Source organism: Rhizophagus irregularis, chromosome 13 (assembly GCF_026210795.1).
Source record: "Rhizophagus irregularis chromosome 13, complete sequence".
Lineage (NCBI taxonomy): Eukaryota > Fungi > Glomeromycota > Glomeromycetes > Glomerales > Glomeraceae > Rhizophagus > Rhizophagus irregularis.
Window position 1 is genome coordinate 4,301,211 of NC_089441.1, and position 11,954 is coordinate 4,313,164.

The window sequence follows — 11,954 nt, forward strand, 5'->3', positions numbered from 1 at the left end:
TTAAGAAAATTTTATTCTATCGAGTATTAATAATAAAAACTGTGAATCAAATATAATCTATTTTTTACGAACAAAGAAAATTTAAAGGGTAAGAAAATAAAAATTTTTTAAATTTTTGTTTGATCCATTATTTAAAACTTTTCTGTAACTTGTTCGTTACAATGTATATGTATAGTTTAATAATAAACCGTCGAAGTTATTATAGGTGTATATAAATAGCTTATTGTAAATCCTATAAAAGTATAAAGTAAATGTATGTATTATACCACAAGAATGAATTGACTGTGTGCCTCATTTGTTATTAAATTATTAAACCGGATTTAGAGAACAGTTAAAATTATATTATTAATATAATCTCGCATTAATGAAATCAAAAGTTATATTTATATAAGTTACCATTAAAATAATAATTTATTATGGCTAAAAATAAATGAAGAAAACGATCTTATTAGTTCTGCAAGAAAATCGAGAAATATTCAAGAAAAAATTGAGTTCTAGATTGAAAATCTCAATAATTTATCTGAGAAAAGTTGATATTAAAAATTAAATTGAAGAAAAGCAAAAAGAAATAGATAAAATTGCTCGTTATAAATATATTACTATTATTGGTAGTGCATTAGTTCACTATAAGTGGCGGTTTGTCATTAACTAGCAATTCACAAGAGGAAGGTACTGTATATTATCTCAGCTACAAGTGATTTATTTGCGTTAGCTGCTTATAATTATTTTACCGAAAAAAAAACTAAGATTACGAGATGATAAAATTACTAAAAAAGATGATAACAAAATAAACATTAACGATTAAAATTTAAATGTAAATTTGATATACCACCATCGACGGTATTTGGTTTCATGATACAGCAGATTCCGCAGGTTGAACAAACATCACCGCTGAGGATGTGTTGTTATATAGCAACACTATAAAGATATGCAGGAAAAGAAAAAGACGAAAAAAAAGGTAGAGGCTATTAACGAAAAGCAACAAAACTAACTTTAATAGATGAAGAAATATTGCAAAAATGGAAAGATCAAAGAATTGCGAATGCAATAAGACTTTTTGGAGAAAGTACTCGATTATCATCGACTATTAATAGAAGAATTTGAAGCTGAACATGATCAGTCATTAGAAAAATCCAATATGACGAATCTGCTTCTATTTAAACTAGTCCAATATTATGTATTTATTTTTTCTTTATTATTTTTGTATTTTTATACATTATCTTTTTTCAATTCTTTCGGCCGGTTCGTTAACTTGCATTTGAACATCTAAGTAATTACAAGTCAATTCAAGCTAAGTTATAATTATTTTTATTAATATTTGCCACAAATAAGAGAAATTATAAAAGTGAATTTAAACTGATCAGATTGAGAAATGTTTGCTTAAACAGAAATTTTTGTTCGGCGATAATAATAAAAAACGAGATTAAGAATTTTTCTATATATCATTTTCTAAAAAGCAGTAACTTGTATCATGAGACATATCAAAAAAAAATGAAGAAAAATGAACCCTACGATAAATTATAAATTAAACCAATAAAATGATGCAATTTTGGGGAGTAATAATAAATACATATACAGTAACATACAGTAACTTATAGTTTATGATTTAATAGATCATTTACAAAACTGGTGCTTGGTCCTAGAACGAACATTTCTAAACTTTAACTGGTCAGAACACGCTAAAAAACACATACACGCGAAGAACCTATTTTACACCAAGAGAAATTGAAAGTTTAATTCCTGAGTACTTAAGAGGCGGTGACCCATACATTGGAGATTTGACGGTCACAGACCCCATAACAGAATAATCAAAATTTTAATTTCGGGGACTCTCCTTTGTGTAGTTGTTGATATTAGGGGTTTCCCTTTGACAATTGTAACCTACTACTATACTCAAAGTGAAGAGGAAATAAATGAATACAATGACATCATTAACTGAAAGCAAAGATATAAAGAATCCAAAGGAGCTATCTTCAAATAAATGGTGTAATAATCAAATTCCTATATCTTTCGAATATCATGAGGATGCTGATGCGTTTTTGATCGATTTTATAAAACCTTCACTAGGCATTGTAAGATCTACTAACGAAATCAACAACGAAAGAAATATTCTGGTATCATATGACAGCAATAACAAGATAGTATCAATTGAAATATTAGAAGCGTCAGAATTATTACACCAATATTTAGTTGATACTCAGGCAACACTAGATAGCAAACATCCACCTAATTTTTATCCTATTCACTATAAAAATCAAGATAAATTGATCGTATACTTCATTGATATCAACTCATTCAATATTCCATCCATTAAATATCAAAAAACTAAAGAAAAGGACTTTGAATTAGGAATGGACGGTGAAAAAATTTTTCTACTCTTGTTTCACAATGTTAGTAACAGAATAGCAAAATCATTGTCTGAGGAAGAAAGAATAAAGCTTGCAAAGGATGTAGAGTTGTCTAGATGGGAAAGGAGAACGTTGTCAAGATAAAAGCTTGTAAAGGATGTAGAGTTGATTCTCCACAGATGTACCAATTGCAAAATATTCCTTCTTAAATTTAGTATCAATTTTTTTCTCTACTTCTTTTTTCTTGAGATTTGCAACTTCAACAACAAAAAAAGGGATAAAGCTAAAACATGCGCAATAGCAATAAAATTATTATTTAATTTTCGATTAAAAGTTGTATGTGCATATTAATATTAATAATAATAAATTTTAAATAAAAGGTTTTGCAATTTAACTGATTTTTTAACTATTTTTATTATTAATGTTTCATAGTTATAAATAAAGTTTAATTCTTTATATAAATTTTAAAAATAAATAAAAAAATAATATTTGTTTTTATAGCTCCGGATAAGAAAATAATATATAAAGAAAAATTAACAAAAAAAAGGTATATAAAAAATATATATACAACATCGTAAACTGTTCATTCCTTCGATTAACATGCCCAGCAAAGTACAGAAGAAAAATATAAATGTACAATTACAATGAACATGAAATAGAAGAATAAAATTAAAATTGAAATTAAATAACCTAAGAGAGAAAAAATTACTCTGCCCATTACAAAAGAAAAAAAATAATTTTTCTACCTCCATTACAGAAAAAATTAATGCAAAATAACTTCTTACTATTGTTAATGTTAACTCCAACTTTTTTTTTTTTATAATATGAGTGAATATTTTGGTAATTCTATTCTATCGTATTGAACGAGAAGAAAGCTAATACAATGTCAAAATCTTTGTAATTATAAAATCTCCTAGATATAAGTTAAATAAGTAATTGTAATATGAAATATTGAAATAAAATAAATATATATAAAATATTTTACACTTAATAGTAATTATGGCTTGGTCTTAAATTTAAGCAAAGGAGCAAGATCTGATAGCGGACAAGCTTTCTTCAAAAATTCGTGCTAAAAGGAAGAATAAACAATGATATGTTAATTCATGTTACTATGTGGATCATATCAAAAATATGAATGAAATACATACTTCTAAAAGTTCCAAAGCGGTTGCTCTACTTTTAACATCTACGCACAAGCACACAGCTAAAAAGCTTTTAAGTTCTCGAGATAATTTTTCTGGCTTTTTCAATGTTGGGGTACCATTCGTGGCGATTAGATATAATGCTTTAAGCGGTTCTTCATCTAAATATGGTGGTTCATTTTCTATCATTTCAATTGCCATAATTCCAAGTGACCAAATATCAACTTTGGCACCATATTCTTTTTGTTTCACTACTTCAGGTGCCATCCAATAAGGAGTTCCGACCATTGTTGCACGTTTATTTTTTTGATCGGTTAATTTAGCACAAAAACCAAAATCGGCTATGATCATGATTATTAAATTTTTAAACATCAGTTAAAATCAATACGCTAAATTATGATGAATAAAATTAAATCAAAAAACACTTACTAATTTTCACATGACCATATGCATCCAGTAGAACATTATCACTTTTAATATCACGGTGAATAATATTTTGCCCATGAAGATGTTGAAGTCCCTTGCATGTCTTAAATGAATTTTTAAAAAAAGGAATTGCATTTATAAATTGTATTTGATTAGAAAAAGTATTTTTATATTAAAAAATAAGATTTACCTCAAAGCATATAGCAGAAATTTGATCTTCCTCAAGCGTATTATTATCAATTACGTCCGTTAATGCACCACCTTCCATATATTCCATAACAACCCAAAGTTCATTACTTTTTACCAAGAATGAATCGAGGTAATTAACAATATTTGGATGTTGAGATTCTTTCATTACAAGAATTTCATTAACAATAAGCTCTTTTCGAGGTTGATGTGAAAGATCCATTTGCTTTATAGCAACTTTAGCGCTTGTTGTTAGAGATTTAGCAACATATACAGATCCTGAAGCACTATTATGTAATGGAATATAATATAATTAATTTGTGTAATAGATGGATGAAATATATATTGTTTTCTTATTTACCCTTGACCAACTTTCTTAATTTTACTATAAATACTTGTCGGATCTCCTGATGATACTACTGATCTCAATTTCTCCATAATTTGTGCTTCTGTCATTGTGCTAATCCTTCTCTCAGTTGCAGATTTCTTTGGTGCTTGTTGTGGACTTGGTTGTTTTGGAGGAGGAGCAGTTTGAGCTGGCTTTGGTGGTTGATTAGACTCTTGTCGTTGGGGATATTGTTGTTTAGGTAGATTGGGACTAGATGAATTTTGTCGTTGAGGAGGATACCCTTTGGGCATTTGTTGTTGATTAACCACAGGCGGTGCTGGTGGTGGTGGATGTTGATAAGTTTGTGAAGATGCGGGTACACGTTGAGATGTTGGTGACATCATAGGCTGAGAAGTAGCTTGATTATATGGCTAAATACGAAAATTATACCGTTTTTTTTTTAAAAAAAACTATGTACATAATTTTTTTATTCATTATTTAAATCATAAAATAAACCTTACGGATGGGACAATTGGGGCAACATTTCCAGGATTTGACGGTAAACGCTGCATATTGTTTGCACTTAGCGTATTTTGTGGTCTTGGGGTAATTGGAGGGCGATTTGGTGAATTATCAGGCCGCTACAAAATAAGATAAAAATAAATTTAAAAATATTATCATTTAAAACTAATATTCAAACGGAATTACTCAATTACTCACAGTATCTTCGTAATACATTTTCCGAGAAGAATCTGCAACACCATTACCATTCCCAACCATTGTATTATTACCCATATTATTTGGTTGTAATACTCTTGGATCCAATGGTCTTCCATTCATACTATTGTTACCCATTCCAGTAATTCCACCTGGTGAAATTTTATTCATGTCATATCCATTATTATTCGGACTAGGATATAATTGATTCTTCACGGGCATATTATTTTTTGGTAATAAATCAGCCCATTTATTATTATCATCTTGCTGTCCAGGAAATCCAGGAATAGTGCCCATCATACCATCTTCAAAATCATCTCTTTTCTGATTTTCTGTATAAAACTCTAATACTTCATAAACAGCTTGAGGATCTTTTTCATAATCCTCTTTTGTGATAGCAGAAGCTGTCAAAAGTTTTGTCCATTGTTCAGGCATTCCCTATATTAACACGTAAAATGACAAAGGTGTTAAAATAAGAATAATAATAATAATAATAATAATATCTTCTAATAAAACATTGTAACATATATATTAATAAAGATCATACTTACTGTGAACATTCCACTAACTGGATCGAAACCGACATGTACATTATGCACAAAATTTGTAGGATTTGATACTCCACTTAAGGGCGATCGCTAAAATTTATTTTAAGATAATAAAGTTATTATATGATATATATAAATGTTCATAATAATTTTTCTTTTGAATTCATTGAATTCAAACGAACTTGATTAAAGAAAAGAAGGTTTTACTAACAAATTTGAAAATTCTTTAATACAAACTTAATATACACACAGGAATTGAAAAAAATATTTTGATATAAATTAAAATTAAAAATAAGGTAAAATAAAAATAATTTAAAGAAAATAAACTTACTGTATAAATTTCGTCCATCCAACTATATAGTTCCTCGTCATTTTTACAAGAAAGGTAATAAGTTTTTTCTTTAGTCTGTATTTCAAAACAATAAGGTTTTAAATCTGTCCGCGAAACATTCGTAATCTCTTTAAGGAAGATTAGTGCAACGGCTTGATATGTATTCTAAATAATAAGAAAATAATAAATAACAATTTAGTAAACTGTTAACAAAAAGTAATTTTTTAATAATATTGTGAAAGTAAAATGATTTAACAAATATTTTATTCATTAAATTTTTTACTAGATGGCAGATGAACTAACATACCTCGTTACGATGAAAAGTAAGGGTCTGGTCTCTAAGCAACGTCCAACGTTTTGACCATATCCAAGCCCTTAAACCATCTTCCTTCACTGAAATATATCCTTTTTTTACTACGTTGGTATTCATTGTACTCGTTTATAGACTCTGAATGAGAACTATTAACGATGCTTCAGTTAATAGCTCAAACCGTACTAATAATTCGAAGTTCACTCGCAACTTTTTGGTAAATAAGTGGGTGACACCAAGACGGGGGAACTACATATATAGTTCGAAATTTTTGGATACAGCAACTTTTTAGTAGCACAGTAAAAAATACTAAAATAAGCAAAGAAATAAAATTTTTACTATTTGCACAACAAAAATCAAACTAAATAAAGCATAATATTAGAGAAAAAATTTGGTATTGTAATTTAACCCCCAAGATCATCACAAACGCGTGCCGCATGTGACTTTATATGATTAATGTTGAACAGAAGAAATCTTTACTGCAGGACTTTGTGACACTCAATTAGGAAAACAATAATATAAATATCGAGAGGGTTTTCTTTGTTTTTTACTCATCAAAAAAAACACTGAAAAATTGAATATATTAGAACCAACAACTATTTTAAGATTTAATGTCAATCTTAATAAATAATAATTTTCTCGAACAAATTAAAAAACTTTTACATTATGTTGATCTGCTATTTGTGATTTTTTTTAAATTATTTAAACAAACAGAAATCTTAAAAAATACAATGCAAATATTAATTAAGTTGGCCGGTAGTATTTCCAAAAGTCGTAATGTGATCATATCACGCGAAATTAGCCCTTCTTAATGTTTGTTACGCTAAAAAACACCTGTATACTAATGTTCATTACGCAAATTACGCAAAATTCTCTCTAGTTTGACAAAAAGAGTTACCCATTATTATTAAATATAATGTTGATTTTCCCCGGCAAAATAAAAATCTTTAAATCATAATAAATCCAGAATTTGATTGGTTATACATTTAAAACGAAAGAATATAATTATTTACCAAATTCGCATTTGATTATATAAGTTACGTTGTTTCAATAATAACAAGAGTTAAAACTTCTGAAAATAGAGGAAAGGTATAATTATATCATCTAAAATTAGATTTTATAAACGTTTTATAAAAATAAATCCTTGGCATTTCAATTACATTAAAGTTATATTATTTATTAATTTTTAATTTAATAAATATAAAATTATGCAAACATACTGTATAAGTACATATTAATAATATCTTTCAAATATTAAACATTTATTAATGTAAAAGAACTTTTACAAACAAATATTGCATACAGTCAAACTCCGTATGCTGAGATCCATATGAACATCGACGCACTTTCCGCTATTAAATTTTATTGGCCAAAATTCTGCTACTGATTTTGTGGTACTCTAAAATTACCGAACTTTTAAAATAAAAAAACTTTTAAATACTATTAAAAATATATTAAAAAGATTCTAAATAATAAATAAAGCTAAATCCGATAAAATTAATATTCTTAAAAGGAAAATTAAAACTTTTTTTTTCTTAATTAAGAAAATTTAAATTATTTATTAAAATTAAGGATTTGATCTATTTTATTAATCACCGATTCATAGTACTATCATGAAATTTGATGATTACAACAACGTAAACTCCCTTTTTACTATAATGAATGTGCAACCTTTTTGCCTATTCTATTTTCTTATAATTTTCTGTATATAGATTATAAATTTATGATATATAAATGATATTTTAACAATTTTAATGTTTACTATACTAATTATGCCATTATGCAAAAAGCACATATTTGATATGCATATAATATAAACTCCATTTTTACAGTAAATAAATGTTAATGTGCAATTTTTTTAGCTTTATATCCTTTTCCTTAAGTTTTTTACTGATTTTATATAATATAAATAAATTTTTGTAATTATAGTATTTGTGTATATATTTATTGCAGGATTCAAGATATCTAACATATAACTTATAACTGGTTTGCACTAAAATAGGATTCTGAAATTCTTGTATAAGTAAGGTTCCAAAAATATTTTTATTAATAGCTTTAAGCAAGAGTTTTTATTATAATTGCTAAGTATTTAACTTTGAAAATAATATAAAATAAGCAAATTTAATCTTCTAATTTAATTAAACTTTTATTCTAAATTTTTTTATAATTAATTAGCTTTATTTTTTAAATTAAAAATAAAATATTACATCAATAATATTAACAAAATTATTTTAATAATAAATAATTTTAATAATTTAAAGATATTTTAGTATTAAATAAAAATATTATAATATATATAAAAAAAGATGGAGATTTTTAATACTCTTATATAAATCTATTAGTTTGAACATTTTATAAAAAAAACACCTATAAAAATGATATACAATCGCACCTCCACATGACAGATCATTTTTATATGTGCAATTTTTTCATTAAAATGAAATATAAATAAAAGTGAATTTAAATAAATATTCTCTCTAATTGCTAATATTGATTTTTCTATTGGTTGTTCTTTAAGTGCACACTCTTCCTAACTGCATATGCATAGCCAAGCTTCAGGTACGTGCACTTATGGAGGTGTAACTGTACTAATTAATGTAGAAAATGTGTTGCCTTTAAGAAATGTTAAATAATCAACTGTAAAAATAAAAAAATCTATATAACTTATCAATCTATTGTATTCTTTTATCTTAATTCTATTGTTGAACAGATCCTAATTATTAATAACAAATCATATAAAGAGATAGACTAATTAACTTTATCATATATTTACTTATTAATAGATTTTATTCTTTAAATACTCTGTACACCACATACTACATCACATATAAATTAATCATATATCTAAGAGATAATCCATGCCTCTTTATTAATATAAAGAGTATCAGATATATTTGGCTGATTTTATAGGCTATTGATTAATCATTATGATTCAATAATTCTATATATAAAGAATTTTGGCAAATATAAAATTTGTAATAATATTCTTCAAAGAAAATTTTCAATTTACCTTTAAGTTTTTTATGAAGATTCAAGTTAATATAGAAAATACATAATAAATAATTTGTTTTAAAATGTATTTTCTTGATTATACTAATTAAAAATAAGCCTAAATTGGTAAATATAATTCCAAAATTAATATTTGCTTCTTTAAATAATGTTATTAGAATCCATCAAAAGGTATCTAATATTTCATTTTTTATAATTGCAAAAATTATAATAGGATCTGAAAATTACTAAAACAACTTAGATTTTATATAGCCAAAATTTTAAAATACAATATTTTAATTAATATTACATCTAAAAAATGAATTATATATCAAAATATTCATTTTGTTAAAATGAATTAAAATCATTAAAATCCAATTACTAAATTCTGAAATAGCAAAATTTGAAGTTAAAATCCACATATAATTTTATATATTTGAAACAGAAATTAATTATAAGATTTATATAATTCAAATCTAAATTTTTTTAGTAATTTTTGAAATCCTACTATGATTCTTAATTTGAAATGATTATTAATAACAACAACAATATAAAGTATCATTTGAAACTGATTTGTATTTGATATAGTAATATCCAAAAAATATAATATTATAAAATCAGTCTATTATTGTAATGACATTCACAATAAATAATTTAATTTTCTGAATAAAGATTCCAATTGTAATTTAACAATTCATAATGGATCTGAATATTTCTTATCTAATAGTATTTGTAATATTTGAAATGTATCTAAATCACCTGAATTGTTTTGAAGCTAAAATTGATATACTGTATTATATAAATCTTTTTTAAAAATAGTATATCTAGAATAGTTATATATAAATAATAGGTAAATAAATTTAAAATTTATTTATTCTTATATGATATATTTTTTTATATTAGATAACATTTCTATTTGAAGTTAATTTTTAAAATCTTAAAGCCATTTCTTGTATATTTAAAATAAGAAAAGGGTTGATCTTCGCAGCTCGTTGGTTAGTCGTGAGTCTCTCAGAAACCTGAGTATGATAAGGTTGCAGGTTCGATTCCACTGATCACGGAAATTAAAAGAATTTTACTGCAGACACTACTACCAATAGTGTAAAGGTACAGGGATTAGTGTAGACTGGACTGCATCATGGTGAATTAGTATATACCAGTCAGCGGCATATTTAAATAAAGGGTCATGGTGTCTAGTGCTCCTAACAGATCGATTCAGACCGGATTCAGCTTAAATCTGATCTGATCTGATTTTTATTTTAATAGATCTGATCTGATCTGAATCTGATCAGATCTGGTTCAATTTGATCCGAATCTGGTTCAGATCTGGTCCTTGTCCTAAAAAAAGGAAGGGAACGTTAATTACGTTCCCTCAAGTAAAAAGAAAAAAAACAAAAAAAAGAAACGAACTTACCATAGTTCATTTTTTTTTTGAATCCTGGTCGTTCAGCTTTGTCTCACGTCCAGGTTTCCTAAAAAAAGGAAAGGAGACGTTAATTAGTACGTTCTCTTAAGTAAAAATAAAAATAAAAATAAAAAAGAAACGAAACTATAGTTTGTTACTTTTTTTGGAATCCTAGTCGTTGTTCGTCTCGTCCAAGGTTTCTAAAAAAAAAGAAAGGGAACGTTAATTACGTTCCCTTAAGTAAAATAAAAAAACAAAAAAAAGAAATGAACTTACGTAGTTCATTCTTTTTTGAATCCTGGTCGTTCAGCTTCGTCTCACATCCAGGTTTCCTAAAAAAAAGAAAGGGAACGTTAATTAGTACGTTCCCTTAAGTAAAAAAAAATAAAATAAAATAAAAGAAACGAACTTACCATAGTTCGTTCTTTTAAATCCTGGTCGTTCCTTCGTCTCACGTCCAGGTTTCCTAAAAAAAAAGAAAGGGAACGTTAATTACGTTCCCTTAAGTAAAAAAATAAAATAAAAATAAAAGAAACGAACTTACTATAGTGCGTTCTTTTTTTAAATCCTGGTCGTTCATTGTCACGACATCAAGGTTTCCTAAAAAAAGAAAGGGAACGTTAATTACGTTCCCTTAAATAAAAAATAAATAAAAAAAATAAAAAAAAGGAACGAACTTACCATAGTTCGTTCATTTTTTTTAAATCCTGGTCGTGTCGTTAGGCTTCGTTCGTCTAGGCTTCCTACTAAAGAAGGGAACCGTTAATTACGTTACTTCGAAGTAAAAAAAACAAAAAAAAAAGAAACGAACTTACCTAGTTCGTTCTTTTAAATCTTGGTCGTCCGGCTTCGTCCGTTCGTCCAGGAATCCAGGAAAAGTAAATTAAAAAAAAAATTTTTTTTTTTTTTATTTAAAAAAAAATCTGATCTGAATCTGTTCAGATCGGATCAGATTTTCTTGTGTTATGATCTGATCTGATCCAAAATTGATCGGATCAGATTTTTTTTAAATCTGATCTGATCTACGAATCAGAATTTTGAAAACCGAACTGGATCTGACTCAGATCAAATCTGCGGATCCAGATCAGATCGGATTTTTTTCGGAGCACTAATGGTGTCCTCCTAGCGTTTCCTATGAGGCCATTAGGAAGCCTATTGTCCTATCTGAATGGTCACTGCTTGCATACCATCTGGGTGAGCTCTTGTCTTGGTGGTCACTTTACGA

The 11,954-nt window shown here is 26.7% G+C and overlaps 2 protein-coding genes across 2 annotated transcripts; one reads left to right on the forward strand and one right to left on the reverse strand.

Moving 5' to 3' along the window:
* Nucleotides 1-1,636: 1,636 nt before the first annotated feature.
* On the forward strand, nucleotides 1,637-3,062 carry OCT59_005558 (uncharacterized protein). The gene is made up of 2 exons (XM_025320943.2): nucleotides 1,637-2,948; nucleotides 3,058-3,062. Exon 1 carries the CDS (start codon nucleotides 1,914-1,916, stop codon nucleotides 2,490-2,492), a length of 579 nt encoding a protein of 192 aa, XP_025170219.1. The 5' UTR covers nucleotides 1,637-1,913; the 3' UTR covers nucleotides 2,493-2,948; nucleotides 3,058-3,062.
* OCT59_005559 (uncharacterized protein) lies at nucleotides 2,734-6,522 on the reverse strand. The gene is made up of 10 exons (XM_066138434.1): nucleotides 6,334-6,522; nucleotides 6,027-6,191; nucleotides 5,699-5,785; nucleotides 5,151-5,585; nucleotides 4,952-5,071; nucleotides 4,464-4,861; nucleotides 4,107-4,389; nucleotides 3,920-4,019; nucleotides 3,497-3,831; nucleotides 2,734-3,417 (listed from the first exon to the last, which is right to left on the reverse strand). Exons 1-10 carry the CDS (start codon nucleotides 6,454-6,456, stop codon nucleotides 3,346-3,348), a joined length of 2,118 nt encoding a protein of 705 aa, XP_065997565.1. The 5' UTR covers nucleotides 6,457-6,522; the 3' UTR covers nucleotides 2,734-3,345.
* Between the last annotated feature and the right edge of the window lie 5,432 nt (nucleotides 6,523-11,954).

Bases quoted from the DNA above. Each gene is read 5' to 3' on its own strand.
- OCT59_005559 (XM_066138434.1), bottom strand. From the start codon at position 6,456: ATGAATACCAACGTAGTAAAAAAAGGATATATTTCAGTGAAGGAAGAT. The intron at 4,390-4,463 runs GTAAATAAGAAA...ATTACATAATAG, and splicing joins ATTAAGAAAGTTGGTCAAGG to TGCTTCAGGATCTGTATATG. The intron at 4,020-4,106 runs GTAAATCTTATT...AATTCATTTAAG, and splicing joins TTTCTGCTATATGCTTTGAG to ACATGCAAGGGACTTCAACA.
- OCT59_005558 (XM_025320943.2), top strand. From the start codon at position 1,914: ATGAATACAATGACATCATTAACTGAAAGCAAAGATATAAAGAATCCA.